The sequence below is a fragment of the Micropterus salmoides genome, unplaced genomic scaffold (assembly GCF_014851395.1).
Source record: "Micropterus salmoides isolate LMB-PRFRI ecotype aquatic unplaced genomic scaffold, ASM1485139v1 Ms_hic_scaffold_15, whole genome shotgun sequence".
NCBI classification, from domain to species: domain Eukaryota; kingdom Metazoa; phylum Chordata; class Actinopteri; order Centrarchiformes; family Centrarchidae; genus Micropterus; species Micropterus salmoides.
The window spans coordinates 20,650,026-20,676,105 of record NW_024040596.1 but is presented as its reverse complement, the minus strand read 5'-3'; the positions used below and the strand labels follow the sequence as shown (position 1 = coordinate 20,676,105).

General features: G+C 39.5%; 2 protein-coding genes across 2 annotated transcripts in view; one reads left to right on the top strand and one right to left on the bottom strand.

Moving 5' to 3' along the window:
- Positions 1-3,474, bottom strand: part of clybl (citrate lyase beta like) — a 60,547-nt gene extending 57,073 nt beyond the window's left edge. The window contains exon 1 of the mRNA XM_038720984.1: positions 3,396-3,474. Coding sequence (XP_038576912.1) covers positions 3,396-3,439 — 44 coding nt within the window. The 5' untranslated portion in view covers positions 3,440-3,474. The remainder of the gene's footprint in view (positions 1-3,395) is intronic.
- A 14,510-nt stretch (positions 3,475-17,984) lies between these two features.
- si:ch211-184m13.4 (uncharacterized protein LOC798560 homolog) lies at positions 17,985-21,194 on the top strand. Its single transcript, XM_038720983.1, has 4 exons — positions 17,985-18,037; positions 18,158-18,511; positions 18,781-19,295; positions 19,374-21,194. The coding sequence occupies exons 2-4, from the start codon at positions 18,163-18,165 to the stop codon at positions 19,533-19,535; spliced, it is 1,026 nt and encodes a 341-aa protein (XP_038576911.1). The 5' UTR covers positions 17,985-18,037; positions 18,158-18,162; the 3' UTR covers positions 19,536-21,194.
- The last annotated feature ends 4,886 nt before the right edge of the window (positions 21,195-26,080 follow it).

Genomic DNA, 26,080 nt, shown 5'->3' with positions numbered 1-26,080 from the left:
AAGGCAGAAGAGCACTGTGCAACTTTGACTGTCAACTCTCTGTCACTGAATCTCATGATGTATCTTGCAGAAATGCACACAAGTCAAATATTGATGAAAGTGTTTGTATGTGTTGGTATACTTAAAAAGGAGTACACTGGCGAATTAGTATCAAAAAGAATTGTCAAAATTAAAGCAGCATATATCCTTACTTTTAGTCTCTACTTCAAGCTCCATAAACACTGGATCCTACATTCAACAATGTAGACTATGAGATATTAGAAATGTGTCTACCATAAAAGAGTCTGACCTGCAATTGCAGACTGTATTAGGCCATCGTGTACCATGTCTTACCGCAATACTGGAATTTTTTTCCCACACTAGCTGTGTGGATGAACAGAAATAACCTGTGTGATCACTTTTGAATCCAGTGCCACCATCAGGTCAACATTTTCAATTTTCCAATACTTTAGATCATGAAAGCTTTAGTTTATGTTTAGTCATAATTTGGTAATGTTAACATGCTAGCTAGAGCCTGACCGATAAATTGGAGTCGACCGATTTGATAAATTGGTATCAGTGTTTATAACACCTGATAAATGACAATTAAAAAAAGAGACAGAAGACGGACCCTTAAATCATGTTATGAGTGTTGTCATTGCACTAAGATAGTAAGATAGTAAACAACCTAATACCTAAACATTTGCTTGTTAGTATTGTCATTGTGAACATATTAGGGCTGAACGATTAATTGTTTTCCAATCGAAATTGCAATTTGAAAGAACAAGATTAGCTAATCATGAAGACGGGATTAAAATGTAGGTTAATTATACAGCGCATCTGACCCGTTTTAAACAGTCATGCAGTTACAAATTCATTCCGTTGTCATCCTACTGTGACAGATCTGCTCGCCAGTCACAAGCACCATGCGCCTCCTGTTACGGTCCTACTCACCAATCAGAGTGGGCACAGGGTGTGCACATTTTACAACAACAAACAAAATGAGAGGAAACTTGTGGGATAATGGCACCAGCCAAACAGACACACGCAGCAGCTGTGCCGCAGTTTTGTCTGGCGTCAGTATTGAGTATTTAGCCTGAATATTGAACTTTAGCAAAACTTCAATTAAAAAAAAATAATTCACAAATTGAATCATAATCGCAATATCTGGCTGAAAAATGGTAATTAGATTGTTCAGCCCTAGAACATCAGCTCAAAGCACCACTGTTCATCAGTACAGCCTATAGTAACTATTTAGACTCTTGTTATATGACTGTTTCGCATCAGTGTGATGAAGTTCATTGACAGGTGTTTCATTTGCTCTACAATGATGAAAACATGACTGAAACATTAACTGACTGTCACAATGGATATGAACATATACATTTTTATATATATATATATATATATATATATATAAAAATAATGTGGAACCACATGATCTACAGCCTATGATTTAAGTACTCCACTGCCCTTTGCTTCAAGTTACAGATTTAATCCATGTAATTGGCCACTGTTAAATTGGTTTAATCTTGGCTTTGGCTTAAAGTTACACATATAAGCAATACCAATAACCTTCATTATGATAATTATATTATTAATAGTGTTGTCAAATGAACTGATACAGAAACAAAACATTCACTTAGGAGCCGCAGTTACCTAAACACTTGATATGAAAGAGTGAGATCACATGTTTCCAGTTTAGATGGCAGGAAATTTGTGGGTTGCGCACAGTGAATTAGAAAAGCTCTACAGTGAAAGAGCAACGAAACACAAAAACAAATATGATGATACAAACCACTGTATATTTATCTGTAAGTAACATGTTAATCTAAGGATCCTATCAATATCGATTTTATAATTTGAATAAGTATAACTTAACTATGCAATAAGTTCCTGGTGGATACTAACAATTGATGAAAACACTCGTAATCAGCAGTCAGAAAAAAAGAACAGCCAAGTGCAGTGACTTCCTGGAGTATTGTCATCACAGTGAGATTGCTAGACAACCAGCACTACAGCTGAAGACACAGAGGTACTAGGCTCATGGAAAATAAATAGTTACAGAAGTCCCCCCCATTTTCTGTGTATGGTATAAACACAAAAATACGTTGTATCTAGTTTGAGCTTTAGAGGCGCTGGTGGGGTATTTCTTAGCTCTGGAGAGTAAGACTAGCTGTTTCTCCCATCTCCCAGTCTTTATGGTAAACCTAGGCTAACCACCTAACAGAGACACACACGACAGTGTGATTGTTCATCTCATCTAACTCTTGGAGAGAATGCACAACGTTCCAACTATTCCTTTAAGTTGTGGTGCGTTGACTTTGCTACCACAGGCACAGGCCTGTTTAGTACAGGCTGCCTTACACTAGCAAATCAGTAATATTTGACACTTGAAAAGACAAATGCAACATGGTCCATGGTGAAATACAATTATACTGAAAGTGAGATAGAAACACAACAGAATTCAAAATTAAACACCTACCTTAACATCACACTACACAAGAGTAGAAAAGCCTTGTAGGGTGCAGATTCGGTGGCGACTGTGTTGCTATCACCACTAAAGGGGGCGGTGATGGAGCAGTGGATAAGACACATGCCTTTGGTGTGAGAGACCTGGGTTCAAATCCACTGTGAGACACCATTGTGTCCCTGAGCAAGACACTTAACCCCTAGTTGCTCCAGAGGTGTGCGACCTCTGACATGCAGGAATTGTAAGCCGCTTTGGATAAAAGCGTCAGATAAATGTTGCTGTGCAGCCACTGTTTTAACTTTTCTACTTAACTGATATATTGTTGCACAACTGGACTAGAGGTAACAAAAACACTGGCTGGACAGCAACAGCAACACAGTCACCACAAAATCTGCACCCTACAAGGTGACACCCCCAGAAAGAAAAGCAAACTATTACACTCTGTTAGACTGCCAAACTCTTACACTGGAACCTATCCCAGCAGCCAGACCTGTACTTTGCTCTTACAGCTACCTGCCTTCGGTGTGTTTTGTGTATCAATAACATTAAGCATATTATCTTCATTCAAAGAGCCACTGGAGCTCAGTGGAGCACAGGGCACAGCCGTATTTATGTTCTGAGGCAGAGGTCTTCAAAACAAGGTCTTTGCACATTTCCAGCGTTTCAGCTCATTCAAGAAGTAACAAACCAGTAGCTACAAGCAAGTCTAACACATAGTCATTTTGGCTCACATGACAAACGAACATAACATTGGAAACACTGTTGCCAACTGCTGTATACCTAACTTACCCCTCCCCAGCCTACAAAACAAGCGATATTTGACCAACAGCTGCTACCGTGATATGGAGAAACCCTTGTCAGTCAAACGTAGCGCCGTAAATTGTTTTAAGGTGAGAGACAGAGTACATTTAGAAGGATAAATAACACACATAAACTGACTTACTGTGGAACAAGTCCTTTCACAGCTCTGGTAATGTGCGCCGCCATGTTGCTTTCGATGACGCGCTAAAACAGTGAGCAGCAATTGGCTACAGAAGTGGTTACCTCTTGGAGCCCGAGGTGTGTGATTGGCCACAGCTAGGAGAGGGCGGGCTCTCGAGGACTCCTAGCACATGGGAAGGTAAACAGCGAACAAGCAGCGGGGTGGTGCTGAGAAGGGAGGAACGGCACAGGACCAGACATTTTTATGCGAGGGAAAATACTGCAACAGTTAAGATAAAATTTGATTTGTTTTACAAGATGACTCAAAAGAAATAGTAGGAATTACTTAAAATACCATCAGTCAACAGAGTAAACAGTAAATCAGTGATATTCTGTGTGGTTGCTTAGTTAACTCCTCACCTCTCTTCAATCTAGATGTCTTTTCCTCACAGATGGTCTCTGTCTACAATAACTCAGGTGTCCTTCTGCTCTGTGAGACAGAAGGGACAGAGACAGGTTGAAGCTTGCGACAGACAGAAACAGGGGAGGGATAGAAAATAAAGAGAGGTTTGAGCACAAGGCACGTCACCCCATGAGTTCTCTCTCACAGCAGTGGTGAATTACTACCACTACCATCAGCCAGGTCCAAGTGTGGTGCACAAATGACACGCAATATTTCCCATGATTAAGTCAGCAGGGGATTTGCTCCAAATGTCAGTGTTCAGATGACAGCCATTGGACTGGGGGTGTATTTAAATGTGAAACTGCTGAACTTTACTTTATGAGGGCTGCAGAGACAAATGTAATTTTTGGTGGCTGGCTTTCTGTAGAAAAAGAGGAAAAGTCCATGATGACCCATTTCATAGTCTTTCTTCATGGTCTTTCTTCAGTAGGAAATTTCCTGCAAAAGAATTCTTATACAGACTATATATATATAACGTTACGTGTGTGTATGTGTGTGTGTGTGTGTGTGTGTATATACAAAAAAAAAACCACAGTTGTGTGTGTGTATATACACACACACAACCGTTTTATTTTCTTTCTGACATTTCTCTACTTCATGCTGTCTATTTTAAATTATTGTTAAGAGGCCTCTCTCTTAAATTATTCAATTTAAACATTCAGAGAAGTAAATATCGGTCTTTGGAACTGCTCGCAACTCATAGACATATTGTCACCTGCAAATAGTAGACACTGCTTCACTTTTAACAGTCACAAGCCAAAACATTTTGAAAATGTTGGAAACCATTGATATGATGTGACTGTTTGCCATTATTTACTATCCAGGTCATTTCATGGAGAAGCATAAAATATCACTTATCCAACAATAAGTGATATTCTCAATAGATGCTTTTCCCTCTCTCCCAAAGGCTGATATCATATGAAAGACATTTCAATACAAATAAAATTAGTTATCCCCCAGCTCAAAACATCTCAGATTCCCTACACATAGATCATTGTTTTTTTTCCCCCAGTAAATCAGAAATACAGTGTGGTTGCTGCTTCTTGCATCCATGATCAGGTATAAAAAAACTTGGAGTATTTTATACAGCTTTTATCCCTAAACAAAGGGGGCTTATGTGCGCATCCATTCCTACATGGGATAAAAATGCAATGGAGTTGGAAAATTCCATCCATGGGTTACTTGGAAACTACCTCTTTTCCTCCCCCTTCCATTCATCGAACACAATTGTTGTCTACTAATCCAGTTTTGATAGCATTTGGCACACTTTCTTTGGATCACAGCAAGATGCTCAACTTCCATTCTGGTCTCCCCTAGGAACCTCTGAGCCCAAGAAAGCAGCCGACACCAGGTCGCGCCAGAGCAGGGGGGTTCTCTGCATCCTCATAAAACACCGAAAATTATTTTTTGATTCAAGTCACCCCTTGCCATGTGCACACACACACACACACACACAAGATCATCAGTCTGGTTGTTAATTCAAGATATGTGCTGAATATGTGTTTATTCTTGTCAATCTGTTATGCTGTTAAATGTTGCAATCACCTAATGACCCCCCTGTAAGGCAATAGAATATAAAATATTATGTCAAAGGCACAAGCTTTTTGCCTTTGTCCCCCCTCTGTACTCCCTGATCCAAATGGACAATGCATCACTAGGCCTTGATGCCTCAGAAGTCTGGGTTCATTAAAATCTTGAATGAGTGCCAAAGCTGTAGTCATAGATAAAAGGAATATGAAAGGATAACAAAATTTATGGATGGCAAGTCACCACCTCACCCTGGCATTTATAATAAACAAATGGTTTCTGTTTCCAATTTAAATTTCTCATTATACTGTGACTTTTGGAAAATGTGTTTTGATTTACCAACATTTTATCTGAAAAACTGTATAATTGATTAGATTTACATGGCTCTGATTTCAATGCTGATCGCCTGCCTTCCCCAACAGCCCCACCCCCAGCCCAACACTCACCAAAAAAGAATGATCTGAACAGCTCCTGAGGCACATTAACATCATATAAAACAAACCTACATATCAAACAGTTTTTTCCTGATAAAATAATTGGCTTTAACCAGCATAGAATCCAATTCATCCCTTTGAAAGAAACTTCTGTGAGGGCACCAAAAAAAATGGTGAGATAGACTTCACAGCCCGGGTGAGATGGACATCAATGCAGTGTGCCAGCAATGGCTATATTAACCCATGGCTAAATCCCATCACACAAATGTCAGTGTATCCTTTATGAAACCATGACATTTAGATCCAAGGTCTCCATTGTGGTTTTAGAGGGAGCTGATGTTTGTCCATTCTTTGCATCCATCAAACCCGCACATCGCCTCACAGCCAACTGTACTCTAAACACAGAAAGGTTAAACATCATAAGGGTTTATGTATCTAATTTTATTGCATAATACATGGTGTGTTTTATATAATTTTGATGACGGTACATTGTTTTCCTTCGTGAATGTTACTACACAAAATATAATAGATTTTTTTGTAACTGACATTTTATATCTTTTTTTTTTTATGTTTGATGTAAAATGTAAAATTTTAAAATGAAATTACAATTAACACTATACTGTACGCTGAGATTTTAACACTTTAGCAATTTTATTTTATAAAATGCATTATGCACTGAATTGCATGCTCAGCACCAATATTTTTGAGACCATCCAAACTCCTAACTTACCCTGTACAACCTCCGCAAACACCCCTATCACCACAACACACCAGGGCAGGCCTAATCTGACACATCATGACCGCTCATGAGTCATGTGTAATGAGGAGCAAAAGCCACATTCAAGAACAGGACAATGTGTCATAAAGCTCTCATGTTAAGAGTGCGACACCTAAAAGACTCTTGGCTGAGAAGCACGAGATGTTTAATTATTGCCTCCTTACATTAGCTTGGATCTCCTCCCCCAGGCATCAGTTTGGGGGTCAGGCTATGGGGTGGTGGGGAAGAGAGTGCGCTGAAACTGGTGGACATGGTGAAGAGGAATAAAACCCCATCATTACCAGATCTCTCACTTTCTCTTTCTCCTACCAACGGCAGTCCAGATCAGGAATTACAAATGATATCATGACAATTTTTCACGCTCTTCAAACCAGTGATGTTTTACCGACTCATTTGCTATGATACCTTGTTACGGATCCAGCTGTGAATCAGGGATGTGTCATGGGGCTAGAAGCCCACCTCCTGCTGAGCCTGGCCAATGACCTGGAAGGCAATAGGGGATGCCAGTGCCTGCAGCATGTGCTGCACTGACAAAGCAGCAGGGCACCGTCAAAAACCCTCTCATACAAACTTTGCAGATCACTCCGTTTTTAACAGATGAGTAAGCACTGGTGCTGACTTTTTTTCTGTGCCCTAACACAGGCTTTATGGATTTCCCTTTGCGAGTCTGTGGCTCTGGTTGACACATAGCAAAACCCTTGCCCACAAGGGGAATAGTGTAGTGGTGGATCTGGGATAGAAGGGTGCAGATAGCAAGTGGCAGGGTCACTGCGCAGGTTAAGCAACAATTCAGTTGAGTGCCTGTAAAGGAAGTGGAGTATGGTTGGAAAAGACCAGCACACCAGCTAAAGAGGCCACACAATCCGGGTTAAACTTTGGCCTTTGAACATAAATTACAAGATCCCCTCTACACTTTCAGTAGTGTATGTTTATGGTGCAAATATTTAAATGTTCCTTATCTCTCCTTGCAATACCATATCACTACATGGGAATATTTTAGAGATTTTTCTCCAAAAGCACATCAATCCCAAACAACGTGGTGTAATCCAATGAGACAAAGAAGCAACTTAATCCATTCATTAATTTTTGCATTCTTCAACAGGAACTCAATGAGGTTAAGGTTGTTTGGGTTTCCAGATGAGAGCCCTCACGCAATCCCAGGCCCTGATAACTTCTGCATTACTAGAATGATGCGGCCGGGACTGATGGAGCTAAGAGTGTCAAGAGGCATTAGCCTTCACAGCCCCAAGCTGGTGGACAAAACCAGACTGCGCCCCCTGACCCAATCCACCGCCTAGTTACTGACGCAGCAATCAAGAGAGAAAGAGAGAGGGAAGCAGCACTACTATAAATGAAGGAAAAAAGTTGGGGAAAACCAAACTGAGAAAATAAGATGAGTACAAATTCACATTAAAAGAAAAGGCAGAGAACAAGAGAGGCAAAGACAAATACTGTGCCTCTGACTTTTCTGCACGTTACCCAAATCACAGGAAATGGGTTTTAAGGGCTTTTTTCTCGTTCGGTTGACTCTGATTCCTCCTCTCTCACTTCATTTAACTGAATTAATGAGCAGGTCCAGCCAGACCTCAGAATATTAACTTCTCAGGCACCCGTTATTTTGTTGAGGGATTGGGTTTTTGTTGCTTAGTGATTACGGGCATAATTTTACAATAAATAAACATGTGTACTGTGGTTGCCTTTACATGGATGTCACTTTCAAAGACTTCAGTGGATAAAATATAAGCTGTAAGAACGTTTAGGATGAAGATGGAAATTTCAACACTGCTGCTTTTCTTTTTTAATATCTATGACTTCTATTGTGGCCAGTGATTTGCTAGATGGGAACTTATGAATGAATGTTCCCATAGTACTCCTCTAAGCACACTGACGTGGAACAAACACAGTGGGATCGCAACAGGACACAGGCGGACTGAGAAACACCTACATCAGAGAGGACCTAAAGCTGTGTACACATGGTTCACCTCAGGACAGACCTGCTTACAGCACAATGTCAATGTTGGAGTCCCCCTGTGCACCTCCGTGATGGTACAGTAGTAGTGTTCCCATAGCATGCTGCAAGCTATATCCAAGATACAGCAATAAAAGCAGTCTAAATGTGGTGCTTTTTTTAACAGTGATGTGCAGTGGCAAAAATATGACTGCTTATCTCCATATGTTGTACATCCTGTCTGATTTATGAAATGATATGAGGTCATTCATTATTCATACTGGTAGTGGAGTTATTACCATTTTCTCGTCAGGCTTGCCACTGACACCATAAACATTATGAAATCACAGTTCACCCAAGGCGTTGCTGCTGCTGTGAAAAGTGGTCACAATTGACTAGTTAGCACGGGCATGCAGTACACCAGAGACAATCACTAAATGCCATACAAGTGACCCGTGAATTTTTAATACAAGCAAAGTGGTGACAATAAGACAAGTGACAAGGAAAGAAAAATTACTGTGGAACTGAATATTACTGAGGCATGCTCTGCTAAAAACTCAGGGCCAAGTCTTGTTATTACTGAGCCCTGAGCAGTAGAGGCGCAACAGTACATTCAGTCATTCAGCCATGCCCTCAATCTTAATGCAGTCCAGGTCCAGAGTATACAGTAGTCACACCAAGACCCAACATGTAATCAGAAGGTTCCATTTGTAGATGTCCTACTTTGATTATAAAGCTAAACTCTTTTAAAATGAATAACAATTTCACACCACAGCAGACTTAGTTGTAAGCTAATTTGTCACAGGCTTATCAAGGCCTGTTCATCACTGATCTAGTAATTACCAGAATGAGCTACAGGATAACCCCCCTTTGTCCCCCTCTTTTCTCCCCCCAGCGATGGTCAGCCTGTAAAACCAGGATGTGTTGGCACCTTTATGATATAAATACTCCCACACCCTGGGCATAGGAAAGCTGTCAACAGAACATTTGTTTTCCATTTTTCACCACCCAAAGCACTTCAAGCTGAGGGGGGAAAAAGGAGACAAGGCGTTAAAAATGTACCACAACACTAACTATTTTGCCCCTTGGTGAATTTTGCTACTTAAACAGATGGGGCTTGAATTGGTTCCCTTTTATTTAGTGCAACAGGATTGTCCGAATTTCCATTCAACAAGCTCTCACCTCCACACATGCTTGGTTATGTTTGGCACATGCAGATTAAACGCATAAACACTCATGCTGTACATTCACACATGCTTGATTATGTACATGTGCTGACACACACACACACACACACACACACACACATAAAGCTGCTACTATCGCTGTTTTCTCTCTAAATACCCATTCATCACTGAACTTTTTGCTGATTTAAAAACACAAGTGCATGTCAAGTGAACTGAAAGACAAGGGATGTCAGAGGTGCGTGAGCTGACCCACGCATGGAAGTAAGCTGTTGTGACCCCCCTGTCCACTCTACCGTAAATAGATCAAAGCACATCTGTTTCTGTGTCCAGCAGCCACACATCTATAATTGCAAACTGGCCATAATGGCTTAGAGCGACCCATCAGATGCTAAGCAGTTTGGACACAGGAGATGCTAAAGCATATGAGCGGAGTGCAACCATCAGTAATCGCTGGACAGGGAATTCTCTGGAGCCACAGTGGCGGCTGTCTGGTCTCTAGTGGACTGAAATAGATATCACAACTTCAGCCCAGGGACGGAGGCCCTCAGGGGCCATAGCTGACCACACAGCTGGGATTGGGGAGTTGGGGTAGACCAGTGGTCAGAGGCAGGAATACCACTGGGCTCAAAGATAAGTGTGGTGTGATGTTATATTCAACGGATGACAAGAAAATTAGTTAATCAACATATCAGACACCTAACCAAAACTAAAATGTTCTGTTTTAGGCAAAAGGGAGAAGCCAGAACAGTTGATGGTTTGAAATGAGGTCTAGGAGAGTCCGCACTGATCTTGGCTGAATGGAGTAAGTACCGAGTGACGAGAGAAGCCTCAAGTTGGCCAGTTGTCACAGTGTGACACTGATTCGGCCTAATGAGCGTAGTGCTGTCACCACACATCTGCCTCTCATTCACTTGTAGAATCTGGCAGACTCAAAACCTGCTGGAGTCACTGCTAGATGCTGGAACTTGAGACAGAGCCACCTCACTGCATCAGACCTGGTTGCCAGATTAAAAGGAACAAATATCTTGTACAGAACAAAATAACTTGTACAGAATCAAACACAACAACATAGACAAAGCTTGAGTCATGCCTTGTCATCCACCATGAATGACAAAGCATGACAAGAAAAGTTGACAAGCAGTAAAAGGAGAACAGCACTTCTATCTAAATATGCAATTGTAACAATGACAACATGATATTGTTCGTCTTGGTTAGCTTCTGGTGAAAGTCAAACTGCTATGACTATTATATTCGGCAGACACATTCTACTTGTAATTACTGGCCTTTTTGGTGTTTGCTTGAAATTGCAAACAACAAAATCAAACTATTTCTTCACACACATTTATTTTCTTAATAAATTTTTTTTTTATGGTCCACATCCAACCTAATTTGTTCATGAGCATGACTTTCTCACATATCACAATTATATGACAGGTACATTCTCACTCAAATGGTAGCCCATAGGTATCTTACATTTGTTTATGATAACACATGCCACATTGTTTTGACTCACTCTATATGATTCAGTAGATGAAATGTTACAGTAACGGAAATGGAGTGTATGTGGTAGATATTAGCTTTTCTGTTGATCAGAAGAGACAACAAGACAATGAGAAAGACTGGATGTCCTGTATGTGATGATGATGATTAGGTCATGGTGTCTCTGAGCTGCAGAGGACAGCAGTCCTCCCATCTGTCCTGACTCTGAAGGCGTCTTCTTAGGCCGAGCAGCTACTCATAAATTCCTCATGGGCATTCTCCTGGAAAATAGCACAAAGGTTTACTAAACATCATTGTGGCGGTGGCACCAATTATTGTTAATATACATCAAATAGCCTCAGCCGAGCCCAAGAAACAGACTGATCACTCCAATGACGGCAACTGTCAGTCTGCTCCCCGATGAAGAGAGCTGTTGAAATAATTAGTCCATGCCCTGTGAATAAAACAATAATACAACAGCCGAGATGACATCCAAAATATGCACATCGCCTCAGATGACCTGAAAACCAGCCAAGACACGGATTGTGGAACAAGGCCACATCTACAAATGCAGCCTGAGTCACTGGCCACAGATGAATACAAGTTTTGTTTAAGTGTTGTACAGTATGTACATGTTAAGGGTAACTAATCAGTGAAAAATACACCAGTTGTTGGAACATCTTTTGTTTGACCTTATGTTCATGAGTTTTGATCCATGCACATCGCACACATTGAAGTTAAGTTAAATATTTACCATATAATTTTTGAAAGATTTAAAGATTACCTTGAACACCGAATCAAATCAGAGATGGCAGAAAAACACAACAAAACCCAGGTCAGTTATATGTACACTGAAACCTAAATATTTAACATGAACAAAAATGAAATACAATACAAATGAACAAATACATAAAAAAAACACCGGTAGACGCGGAAAAAGCAGAAGCCAAAGGTCAGAGCTTTAAGCTTGAAGGATTGTTTTACATCAGATCCTGAAGATGGTGCTGCTCAGCCACATTTCTCATCTTATTGGGGTTTTAAAAAATGATTTTAGAAGAAGTGTAAACTCAAAAACAAACTGTATTGAAAAGTACCCATGCTACTTAAAACTCCCATATCAAGTATCTAAATCCCTACCAGCCACAAGGTTGCTGTACTGTAGCTGACTGATTCACCTATGGAGAGGAGTGGGCTAATTGGCATATAGATCAATAATACATCGTCTTATTTTTAATACAAAAGTAATGTAAAACTCATTAAGTCAAATTACAAAATGTCATGTGTCCGCATCTGCCATAAGTGTTTGTTGTCAGTGTGATTAGATCAGGACTTGTTTGTGTTGACTACAATTTCAGCCCTGTATTCATTCAGGATTCATCATCTCAAAATACTCCATTGCATATGCATGTGTTCACACTGCATTTGTTCATTTGATTGCTTAATATTGTAAATGAACTGTGCATGTAGGATTCTAATTATTTTGTTTTGCCATATCAACATTTTCGTTTCACATTAATTATTCCAAGCTACTGTAGCTCTATGTTGCGTAAACCAAGTAAAAGTGCTCAGTATATAACTTCACTTAAAATAGTGTGAGTATAGAAGCTACTCTTAGGGATTTGTCAATTCAAGAGTGGTGTTTTTGAATATTAGTTAATAAGAGTCTGGTTGATCTTTCCTTAGAGATAAAAAGCAAAGTGATATTTTATGGCCCTTGCACTTAGAAAGTAAGCAACATGATTAGTACAAAAAACTTTTAAGGCTTTAGGAAATAACTATTTTTGCTATACACTGCTAAATCTATTTTTTATACTGCAGTCCAACATCATTGAATAACAATAATAAAATGTCTTGGTTTCCAGCAGTGGTGTAACCTTAAATGCTATCTTTTCAGCGCTAGGACTTCAAATCTTGATGTGTTTCATTGCGCTACATTTTGTTTGTTGTTTTTTTTTGTCTGAAGCTACAACAAAGCTTTTTCTGTTACAATGTTTTTGATTAAATGCCCAAAACCCAGGAGCAACTTCTGAGGTACTAAAAATGATGCCTCTGGCACCAATGATCAGACCACTAAAAGTCATTGAACTCGATCCTTTTTAAACTCTTAACAATCAAGAAAACACTGAATCCCTCAATGTGTATGGGCCAATCAGAGCTTACCATCTGTGTGCGCTCTTGTGAGTGGTGTATGTGTGTGATGAGCCCATTAAGCTAATGAGTTTATGTACCATGAGACTTTCCTAAATGTGGGAGAAAGGTGGAATTCACAGCATGTTCGTGGGTGTGAAGTCATGAGCAGTTCAAAAGAACACAGAGTACAATGAGCTGGTGTGTGCTATTTACAACCAGCTACACTAATGTCAACACTGTGACATGTTAGATTAAGACTCACTTTGAATGAAAGGGATTGTAGACATTCTTTAAGATGCATGTCCACCTGTGACAGCATGTAAGTATGGTCCTTCACACATTCACAAGGCCTCATTCAGTGCAAGAACACTTTTCTCTTCATTGTATTGGTAGCGGCCAGTTTGGTCTCTCACAACAAATAAGGTATGTAAAATGGAGTAGTATACTGATCTCTGTAAAGCAAAGGGTTTAAAAGTGTTGGCTGAAAAAAACAACAACAAAAATCTCATCAATGGTAAAGGTGACAAGTATGAAGCAAAGTGTGAACGTAGAGTCTTCACACGAGTATAGTGGAGCAGGGGACAGGGCCTGAGCAGGGCAGGCGGCGGCTGATGCATGCGGGGAGATGGTGATGATGAGAACAGACACGAGCCACATGAGGCCCCCTGACAATGCAGGAGTCCCCTGCGGTATGTCCAGCAGTCGACTTATGCACGCACACACACACACACACACACACAGATGCAGAAATGCACGCATGCACATAAGCACGCAATTTTAACACTACTACGCTGACTTTGTATAATAAGAATATTAAATAAAAAATTGTAACACATACATGTAAAATGAAAAGGAAAACATTTATAAAATCTGAAACATTTTTGCTCATTTTTTTTTCACTGTCAATGGCGCCCATTATTTTTTCTGATATGTAATGATATCACCCCCTCTAGTGGTGTTGTGTTTTAAAGCAGTTATCACTGGAAGCCTGCATTGCAACTGTATACACGCATGTACAGTGTTTTGTGTGTAAAAAATAACCATTACTACACACTAATATTTCTTTTGTTTGGCTGCTGAATGGGTAGACAGCAGTACAGTGAAGTTTGTTGGATAAACCAGACTTAAATCCAAACCGTGTGGGGGAAGTTTTATACACAATTCATTTTGGCAGGAAAAAACATCCCAAATTTGGTTAGGCACCGTTTGTGGAACCATGCTGGCTATTCCACACATGCTGTGGACACCAGAAGTCATTCCCAGTTTGCCTCACCAACACACCACTGGTCCCCCTCCACCATGAGGGTGCCTTTAAAACGATATGCCTTCTGGGGTGTTCTTTTATGGGCTGTGGTTGCACCATTGACTATTGTATAATTCTCTTCGAATCAGTTTGTTCCCCCTTCCTCCCCCTTTCTTTAGCCCACCCCTGACTTAACAACCAGAAAAAGGTCACATTTCTGAGAAGTGACTTCCATGCATGTTCCATGCTGGGTCGTCACTTTCAATTTCCTAAGACCTTTCATGTCACACACCCATCAACCCAGAAAATGGCAAACACACTACTACACGCTACTATGTGCACCATTTTCATGGTGATGGTGATGTATATATTAGAATACTGTTATGTGATATATTGTGATATATAAGCAGTCCCTATGATTTGACTACGTTTAGGTATTTATGTCAGTGTGTTGAATTACTCCAAAAAAGACATTGACATTGTTGCAGCTGCAGCTTTTGGCTTTATTTCAACACCATCAGATCACCAGATATACAATACAATATGTAATATGTTTGAGGTGAATAGAGAAGTAAAAGTTGTTGATGCGGTTCTTTTTTAATATTTATAGTTGAAATCTCGACATGGGTTTACATTGACTATTTTGGGCAGTGAAAACGCAAAGGGAATGCATGAGCAGAAGCGATCATCTCCTTCTTTCCATGCCCTCCTGTGCTCCTTCAGTATTTAACAGTGAGAGACCCCTAGGACACCTAGTGAGTGCTCAACAAACGACTGTCCTTTCCCTTTCCAGCACACTGTTCAGATGGTACGAGATGTTTAACTCTGCTCACAAAATTAATGGAGCATGAAATGTAGGCCTGAAGTGCAGCAGGCTCCTAACCTGCAGGTGACGTTGTCTACATGAAGCGCTTATTGTGACCTAAGTGAGCTGTATTATAACCGCATTTGACTGGTGACAATTAGTGACCTTTTGCCTATCCAGTAGCCATCCATTTCAATTACACCAACCTGGAAAGCTTTGGTGGGTGAGCAAGATGAGATATTGTAGCCTGTGTGCTTCTACTGTACTTGTATTGTTAGCTTGGTCATTGTACTGTACTTGAACGTGTGTTGTATCATATTTGCATTTCGATTGAGGTCATTATGTTGTGCCTTTTTTTTTTTTACTTTGAAGGGTCATGCCAGTGTGAACTGTGCTGAGCAAACAATCTTTTCTTTAAAATATCAGCTGATGAGTTTTTTCTTTGTCTGTTAGTGGCTAAGTTAGTGGCTATCACTGTCTACTATAAGTTGTGAGAATTTGCAAACTGAGTCGGTTTTGTTTGCTGAAGTGAAGTTGCTGCATTGTCCTTTGCTGAAGCAAGCTTACATTGCCACATTTATACCAGCATAAGTATTCTCAGAATCTAACACCATGTTTTTTTTCAGTTTACATTGTTCACTTGTTTTTAATCTTTTTGGGGGGTTGGTGGTTGAGATATATGTAGATGTGACATTCTTCAAACTGTTAGTGATTCATCCACACATCACAGGATTGTGACAGTTTTTTACAAGCACCAGCAATACTTGAGCTTCCTTCTCTATCTCCCATCAGCTCCACCTCAGGCCTGCCTGCCTTCACCTCAGCTACACAGAGCACAAACTTGAGAAACCTCAAGAGGCAGGAACGAATTATAAAACCTCACACTCTATCACTTCACACATCTAACCTTTCTCAAAAACATGCTGCACCCACTGCAAGTAGTAGTGCAAATACATGCACTGTTCAATTAAACTGTAGCCACACATATCACATGTCACACTACAGATGCTTTTGTCCAAAGTGACATACAGTTTGTGCATTTAACCTCTATGGGAGCAAGAGTTAGGTATAACCATATGTGTGTGCACATTTTACACAGCAAACACGTTGAAATGGATACTTCATGCATGCAGAGAAGCAATTAATACAATCAGTATCACTATTGCTCTCTCTCTCTCTGTACCTATTTCTCTCTCACACACACAAGCACTTTGTAGCTCTCCTGGGCAGCTGTGGCTCAGAAGGTAGAGCAGTTTGCCCATTATTAGGAAGATTGGTGGTTTGATCACCCAGCTCTTCCAGTCTGCATGTCGAAGTGTCCTTGGGCAAGATACTGAACCCCAAATTGCTCCGATGGCTTTTCCATCTTCCATATGTGTGTGAATGGTAGTTTCTGTTCTGAGCAGTTAGTCTCAATGTGTGTGAAAGGGTGAATGTGACGTAGTGTAACAGTGCTTTGAGTGGTCAGAAAGACTAGAACGGTGACATACAAGTACAGACCATTAGTATTAACCACATTATGGGGATTCATCTTCTTCGATGCTTACCTTTGTTGTGGGAGACCTGGGTTCGATTCCCACTGTGAGACGTCCACCATTGTGTCCCTGAGCAAGACACTTAAGCCCTAGTTGCTCCAGAGGTGTGTGACCTCTGACATGTATAGAAATTGTAAGTTGCTTTGGATTAAGGTGTCAGCTAAATTAATAAATGTAATGAAAATGTATTTGGAAAACCCCCCCCACAAAGTTAATATTTAGTGTTAAGAGCTGGCTTCTGGTTAGTGCAGAGTTGTGGCTAGTAAGAGGATTACATGGCTATGTGTTGGTTTACATGTTAGCCAGTGCTTATTATGAAAAATGGTGTCAGCTACAGCATCAAATGTGACAACATGCAAATGTACATGTTCATCTTGCGTACAGGGTCGCTGGAGCCAATCCCAGCTGACATCAGGCAAAAGGCAGGGTACACAAGAGCAAACCCACAGAAACTAGAACATGCAAACTCCACACAGAAAGGTCAGGACAACTGGGGTTCAAACCCACAACCTTCTTACTGGGAGGCAGCAGTGCTAACCACTGCACCACCACACTACCACAAAGGTGCATGTAATAAATTTAAATATAGGAGCTTTCACAGTGGTTAGTGCAATCAAAAATCCTTTGCAGGTGACAAGTTAATAATTAGTCAGAGCCAAAAGGAAGCAAATGCTTCATGAAGAAAAAGACAAAAAACATGATATATATATATATATATATATATATATATATATATATATATATATATATATATATATATATATATATATATATATATATATTATATGTAATAAAATAGCACAAAGACATTAAAACAATGCAAGACGGTGTTTTCTAAAATGTGTATTTTCTATGCTTATTTAATTAACATACTTCAAACTTTTAAAGTTGAGGGGACTATAAATCACATTTGTTTCAAAACTGTCAATGAAATGTTGTCAACCAACTACTGGGGCTTACAGGATGAAAATGTTTGACTGACATGTGATGTCAAAAAGGAGAGGTGGGATTTGAACACTGCATACAACCCTTTCTTAGATATAGATAAAGAGTATCGCAACTGAATTTACAATCACAACCAACAGACTCAGGAGTCTTAACAGTAAATTGGGAACTCTTTGGAACCCTGTCTCTTGTAAGTACCCTATTCTATGATTGCCTTTATCAATGGCTGAGGTGTTTCTTGTCCCTTTGCTTATACACACTTCACTCCTGTAATGATTTATGATTTGTGATCCTTTTCTCAAAATGACAGGTGGGATGGATGTTAAAAATATCACCCTGGACTCAGCCGAAAACTTTCCAAACCAGAGCAGCTGTGATGTGTTTGTCTACCAAAGAGCTGCAGTCGTCCTCTTCCCTATTTTCTACTCTGTGGTTTTCATCATCAGTGCATGCGGCAACAGCTTGGTACTCTATGTGATCTGCCAGAAGAAGCAGAAGTTCAACTCCACCTCAATCTATCTGGTCAACTTAGCACTATCTGATACCTTGTTCACACTGACGCTGCCTGGAAGAATAACTTACTACATCCGTCACTTTGACTGGCCCTTTGGTGACATTCTCTGCAGAATGACCACACTTCTCTTCTTTGCAAATACCTATGCAGGTAATATTAATGCTTCTGTTGCCAATACACTTCATGTAACTTTATTTTTCCATTCTAAACTATATGTGAAATACGTCAACATGGGACAACAAAACAGTGTGAGCTTAAGAGTGAACTTGCATCAAACAATCCTGTTGACCAAAATTTATCAGAATAGAAATGAGATGCCGAAAAACCAATTTGGGCGAAATTCAAGATCAGTTCATTTTCCCATTCTGCTCTGTGTTTTCAGTATAAACAGAAATGCATCTTCATTATTTTTACACCAGGTATTGGCTTTATGACCTGTATCAGTCTGGACCGATACCTAGCCATGGTGCATCCACACCGGCTGCAGTGTTTACGGAGTGTTGGGGTGGTTCGCAGGGTCTCTTGCCTGGTGTGGGCTCTGGTATCTTTGCAGACAGCTCCACTGCTGTTCCGCAGCATGCTGCGTGAGCACCAGGAAAGACAAACCTGTATGGAGTACTTCAACTTTGAAGGCTCCCGCTCCATCCCTTACTTCCTACTTCTGGCCTGTGCCATCTCCTTCTGCTGTCCGCTCATCATCATAATGGGTTGCTATGCCAAGATCAACCTGAAGCTAAGAGCTGCAGCCAAGCAGAACTCTGTAACTGGTCGATCAAGGAGGAATCACCAGGCCAACACCATTATTCTCCTCATCCTCCTCACCTTCATCATATGCTTCAGCCCTTACCACATCAATGTTATGCAGTTTATGTCCAGAAAGATACACCACCAGCCAACCTGCGAGGAACTGAGAGCCTTTAAGGTGTCCTTACAGGTAGGAACTGTGCTTGTTCATTTATTTTCAAACATTCCCCATCAATTGTTCTTTTCATATTCTGTCTTCTACCTGCAGATTACAGTTTCACTAATGAACTTCAACTGCTGCTTGGACCCAGTCATCTACTTCTTTGCCATTAAGACCTACAAGAAGCAGGTGCTGAGCCTGTTTAAAGATCTGTATACATCCGGTGCCTCCTCCAAAATGACAGCTGAGAACAGCAGCAGCAACACCTGAGAGAAACCACAGCTGTGCTTACAGGAGGTATACCCAAACCCGTTTCACAGAGAAGACCTAGTTTACTCTGTTAAACTCAAAAAGGCCTATTTTAGTCTCTTGTGTTAATGGTCTATTTGGAGATGATAAACAAGTCTTTCAGTTAAGATGCTGTGACAACTGTGCATGTTCATATGCAGTAGATATGTACACTTTTCTTTTTAAATGATGGTATGTCTCATTCTTGTTGCTTTTCTTATTAACATGCGTGTGCCATAGTTTCAGTAGTTGCATACATTAGTGTCAAAATTAACTTGGGGTAATCAGAAGTTTCTATACTAGAGGGCTCTTTGTTTGATCCTGTATGTATACAGTCTGAAGAAATGTCTTAGATAAAATAGCTAAGCTTTTTTTCCAACAATGTAAAAATTAGTGGGGTCATTATTGCACAACAGCAACTTTCACTTCCTTTGGATAGAGAAACACATTTGTGAATCAGGTCAAGTGGCAAAAAATTTGAATCTTGCAAAGTGTGTGAGTGGATGTAATTCATTTATTAATGGACACATTACGTAATGTTTGCTCTCCTACTATCAAAAACATCATTCCTATGGTCACAGTATTTCATATTTTACAATATGCAAGACTTTTTGGTATGGCAAAATGAGAACATGTCACACATATCTCTTTCACATCCACATCTGAGTTCTGTGTAGGAGTGCGTAGATGAATACCCTCACCACTTCCTCACCCACCTTTCCTGCTCCCCCTCACAGGCCTCATTCCTGCTGGGTCCCACATCTTGTATTGGGGTTGGCGTGTGTGTGTATGTGTGTATTCAAATTTAAATAGGTGCACGTTGTCTGTTTATAGTGCAAAGTCCCATGTCTAAATTTAACCTAAAACATTTCCTGGGTTTTTGGAAAAGCTGCACTATGATTTGCATATAAAGTAAGCTGTACATAGAAGAAGTGTTACACTGATTTGAATGATTATTGATGTGTTTTGATTTTATTTTGTAATTGATTTAACCTCCTCACCTTTGGTGAGAATTAATACTAGGTTGGGTTGCACAATTAAGTATTTTTGAGACAAAACGTATATGGTTTCTTCTAGAGAGGTTTGATAAATTTTGTCTCAGATCAAAGGAGCAAGAGAGTGAATTAATCTAATGAATTAAATGATGAAAAGATGAGAGATCTACCAAAACAATTGCAAAAGTAGGATGTAAAAGTAGCTCCAGCTCAATAATATTTTTTTATTGCTATTTTGACAGGTATTTTTTTAAAGCAATTGGCATTCAGTGTGTTTACGTTCTGTAATTGCTTCTCAGTAGGTCGCTAATGTAAATCAGGCTTGCAAACTTTAATAAAAAGGGAGCAGTTGTTGATATTCACAGTAATCACAGCACCATTAGCAATCATGTTGTGGCTAACTACCTGTATTATTCAGTTTCACTTACACTTGACTGCAGTACCTGTATGAAGCTGCCCTAGGTTACTTTCTGGAAAACTGTACACCTTTTGTTTAAAATATTATTGTGCAAAAAACGACCTCCACATTTTTGTATTTTTGTTTGTTTTTTTGTACTTGTGTTGTTTATCTGATTCTTGAATGTTTTATTGTGTGACTGGAAGTAAAGTTTCCCACTTGGGATAATAATAAATGAACTGAACTGGTGTGAAATCAGAATCGGAACATGTTTTGTCACTCCATTGTTGAGGTGCCCAAACATGCTATTCATTCATTCATTCATCGTTCAAACAGCATTTCATTAGGCCACAACAACAACAGTTGTGTTTCCTTTAAATAGTGTTAAGGTTCTCAATACATGTTTGTGAATGACATTAACCCAACAAGTCATCCAACCAAACCAACAACATAGATCCTTTATCACTGCCTCCCAAAATGACACATATGAGTATTAACCATTGGCTTAGTCCCTTCATTATACTACGGGATTATCTATGTTATGTAAGTCACGTGACCTGTACCACATGACTTTAAACATGTGATTACCGTTCTAAAATGGTCACAGTTTGGTTAGGTTTAGGCAACAAAACTACTTGGTTAGGTTTAGGAAAGCCTGTGTTTGGATTTAAGTAAGTAAATCACATAAGTCATGTGTCAGAAGTCACAGAAGTCAATAACAAAAGTAAAGTGACAGAAGTCAGTAACAATTCCTTTGCTACCGTTGCATGGCTACTAGAAGTCCCTGCCACAATAAACATAAATATGGTTCATAATAACGACTTGTACAAACAACCTTTATTGTTGTTTTTCTCGTGAAGACAGTCTCCCATATTCATGCCTTAACAATAGTTTATGTGGAGTAGTGGTCGAAATATAAAAAACGTTGTACTGGAGTAAAAGTACAGATACGCTTACTAAATATTACTCCACTAAAAGTAGTAGTTAAAGTCTTCAATTTATATTTCTACTTGAGTCAAAGTACAAAAGCACCTGCTTTTAAAATACTCAAGGATCAAAAGTAAAAAAGTACTATTAATACAGCTATGCTTAAGTCAGAGATTGCTGACATGACAAACTGACTTTAAAAACGACCATCAAAATAGTTGCCATTGATTCAGCTGTACTTATTTCATTTATAACAAAACATCATATTTTTTAAACTCTTCCTGTGTTTTGTGTCTTAATTTGTAAAGTAACTAATAACTGATCAGATAAATGTAATTAGTAAAAAGGACAATTTGTAATGGAGTAGAATTATAAAGTAGTATGACATAAAGTACAAATATCTCTAATTTGTACTTAAGTACAGTACTGTCCACCACTGTTTACATGTCATAACCAGAATCTTTCTCTTTCTCTTTCTCTCCTTAACTATACTGTAGTTGCAATGTGCTTTATTGTACAAAAAAGAATTTAAAAAAAACAGTGGCAATGAACATTAAAAAGATCTGGTCATTGAAAGTAGTTCAGGGATTTGCGGAATTGCCTTATGACAACATTCTAGTCGAGCAAGAAGGTTTCCACAGCTTCACACCTACCAGTATTATCTAACAGTATATGAAACTGATTGAGACCAGATCTCTGAACTAGAGGTGGTGGGGCAGTTCAGAATGGTCCATTTCCATATCAACAAAACGCCTAGCCGTATGGGAAATTGCACATGTCGTGCAAAACAACCCTAACTTCAAGAAGCATCAGATAAAACAAATAGACAAGCACCCACAAACCAGTTTTGCTTTTTAGAGAGACCAGACTTTGGTGCAGCAAGGTTCCCACCAGAAACATTCTGCTTAATGAGATTATGAGATTGTGAACCATGCGTTCTAATATTCTTGCTTTACTGAGAGTCAAATCGAAGCTGCCTTTAGTTTTTATACTCCTAGATGCTGGATGCTAACCTCCCTGAGGTCCTCAGATGTGCTCAGTCTCTTATTTCTTTTAAAAAAGGTGAATGGTTAATATTGTTAATATTATTAGTATTGTTGTCATCAGAGACGATGAGTATGAACCCTACTGGAAGGAAGAACATGACCTTGAGTGCCACTGTAACTTAGCAGAACTGTAAAAACAACAAAAATACTGAAAATAGCATTGTAGGGAAGACGAAGGATGGTTTTAACATTTTTGACATGTATGTCTGTATCTCAGAGGTCTTTCAAGAATGTGACACAAACTAGTTACATGTGTCTGCTATTAAATGTTGTAACTGTTATCTCTGCAACTCTGTGTGTTTGTGCTTTTTTGTATTGCACAGTGGACACAATGCACTCCTGGAGTGCAGGCCTCACGGGCCCACAGAGAAGCCTACAGGTCTTACATTAACATTTGAACATAATAATAAAACATGTAAACATTACTTCAAACATATAAATACAACAAAACCTTTTCATTGCTGTTACAACTAACCCCAACTCTTTTAGCCATGAACTAGCTTACCTTACAGCTAAAACATTAGCACTAACAACTTCATCAAATATATCTACATAGACACACAATCAACATGATTTAAGTTTGATCAGTTTATAGCCAAGCTATAACAAAAATAAATTAAGTAAAAATACTTTCTTACTTCAAACAAAAAAAAAAAATCCCTCTAAAATTGGCTGTGCCTGTCACATGGCGCTCCTTTTCCCCATGTGGAATAAGGACTAAATTAAGCATGTGCAAAGGGAATCAGATGATTTGTGACTTGTTCCTTATTAGAGAAATTGGACGTGTTACAACTGGCCCGTGTTACAAGCATCCCCGGTCTTCCCCACGGTATGTAGACACCTGCTCTCTGTCCACTTCAAAGACATAGCAGCCACTTCAATCAGTAGCCTCTTTAGTTGCCTTTAAGAACAACTCAATTTTCAAATATTTCTGTTGTTAATCGCCTCCTGTGTGGATGGAATATTATTCCTGCAGATGAGAACAGTCTCTCACACAGAGCTGAAGAGGGGAGGGTTGTTGTTGTCATCAGTGGGTATCATACATGGTCCAGCCAGGTTTTGACCTAGTCCTGTTTTTATGTTTTATAAATCATGGAGAAAGCATTTTGAAAAGACAAAATTATTCCACTCACTTGTTACAAATTACATTTAAATTTTTTCAGCCTCCTCATTGGAATCTCAAAAATCAATATCTGGACACTCCCCACTGCTGAAGCCACCATACCTGTCTCCACACAGGTTAAGAGCCTTGGTGCATCCTGGACAGTACACTTTTTTTCTCCATTCATATAAACAATGTCTCCTGGATTGCCTTTTTTCTGCAAAACATTTCCAGACCATGGAACGACAAAGCACATTGTGTTTTACAAATATATAAAACTTACCTCACTTTGCCGTTTGGTATGAGTCAACTGGTTATTGATGCACACCCATTCTTGGTTGTTTGTGAGGGATTGCAACATTTCCACTTCCTTACCCTGGATAGTGTCAGTTTATGGCTTCTCATTCTGTCATCCACTACCAGCTTTTCTCACTGGTAGTCGTTGCATTGCCTGCCAAACCATTGCTCTTCTACTCTTCAATGAGAGGCATGCTAGAGACACGATTTAGGAATTTAGTTTAGTTAGTTCCCATTTTATTTTGTAATCCTCACCTATCCTCTCTTGTCAGTTACTTTACTTCTTGCCTTTTGATGTTTTCCCACCAGGTTTCTTTGTCTGCCCCACCCAGATTAGTTTCACCTGTGTCTAAATAGCCTCCCTCATGTATTTGGTCTGTGGCCCAATCTCAGTGTCCACACTCATGGACTTCGAACTGTCAAATCTTTAAGTGGTGCGAGGGCTCTCTCGTAGACATTTTGAACCCTTTATGCACTGTTTTCATAAGTCCGGGAGTGAGAATAAAATCTTGGCAAACCTTCCTTATAACACAAGAAATAAGAAGAATGGTAAACAAACAAGCATGGAAGGAGCAACCAACCTTGATTTTAACATAGTTAGAAAAAAAGTTTATATGTGAATATAAACGCAAAGCTCACTGATGGTTCATATAGCCAGAGCTGTGTGTAGTTGTCTTATGATGGCATGATGATTATTGACAAATATAGATAATTATTGACAATTAACCTCTTGTCCTCTCTGTAGGGAAAAAGTCTGCAAGACCTATAAATCAGGAAGTCAGTCCCTTAAGTGCCTTGGCCGCGAAGAAAGTAAAAAACGTAAAATAAAAAGTAGCCCACCCTAAATGGTTTGCAACATGTTTTAGCGTCATCAAGGTAAAGTGATAATGTCATAAAGTGCTGTCCCATTCCTATTTATAGCATTTTGAGCCCTGGTAGCCTCCAAATAAGTCTGTGATTCAGGGTACAGGGGGGACATTGAAACTGTGTCTGTGTGTTTTGTTGGCTCATTGCCATTCGTCATTGCCCCTGTCCCATGTGTTACGTGCATAGACTGTATAATTCCTAGCCTTTCCTTATGTTTTGTTCTCTTGGTATTTGGATCTTTGCTTTGTTTTCTTGAGAGATTTTAGATACCGCCAGCTTCCTGTTGGATTTGTTTGCCTGATTTAGACTGCCTTCTCTGGTAATGACCTCATCTCTGCAAGCTTTTGTACTTTTGCTAATTAAACCACTGAACTGAACCTCTCTGCCACTGAGTATGCATTTGGGTCCTACTCCTGCTTTCCTTGTTGCCCGGCTTGACAGTGACAGTTGGCAGTGTCCCAGTTCTGAATCCTCTGAACTGTTTATCTTAAAAGTCCTTTAAAAGATTAGATTTTAAATGCCTTAATGAAAACAAATAAAATGCAGAAATAAAGACAAATACAATACACACTGTTGTTTGTATTTGATTTTTATGTATACATTTACTGTCATAATTAAAAGAAAAACATGTTAATCGATAGTTATTTAGCCATTCTCTTTAATAACTAAATGTATTGTTTTTCCCCCGCGACCCTGTACGCAGGATAAGCGGTTGACGATGGATGGATGGATGTATTGTTTTTCATTGTGACATGAAACAAAGTGAAGAGGTGTGTTACATTTCAGTGTTGAGGAGCGGAAGACAACATAGACCTGCCAATTATAAATGTAAAGCACTGACATTAGTTTTTGCGTGGAGGTGGAAGAGTTGTTTTTCTACATGAGGGCAAGACCGC

What these genes read in the sequence shown, in the direction of transcription:
- si:ch211-184m13.4 (XM_038720983.1), top strand. Translation starts at nt 18,163, where the DNA reads ATGGATGTTAAAAATATCACCCTGGACTCAGCCGAAAACTTTCCAAAC. An exon ending in CTTTGCAAATACCTATGCAG is followed by an intron (nt 18,512 to 18,780) that starts GTAATATTAATG and finishes TTTTTACACCAG; the next exon opens with GTATTGGCTTTATGACCTGT. An exon ending in CCTTTAAGGTGTCCTTACAG is followed by an intron (nt 19,296 to 19,373) that starts GTAGGAACTGTG and finishes TTCTACCTGCAG; the next exon opens with ATTACAGTTTCACTAATGAA.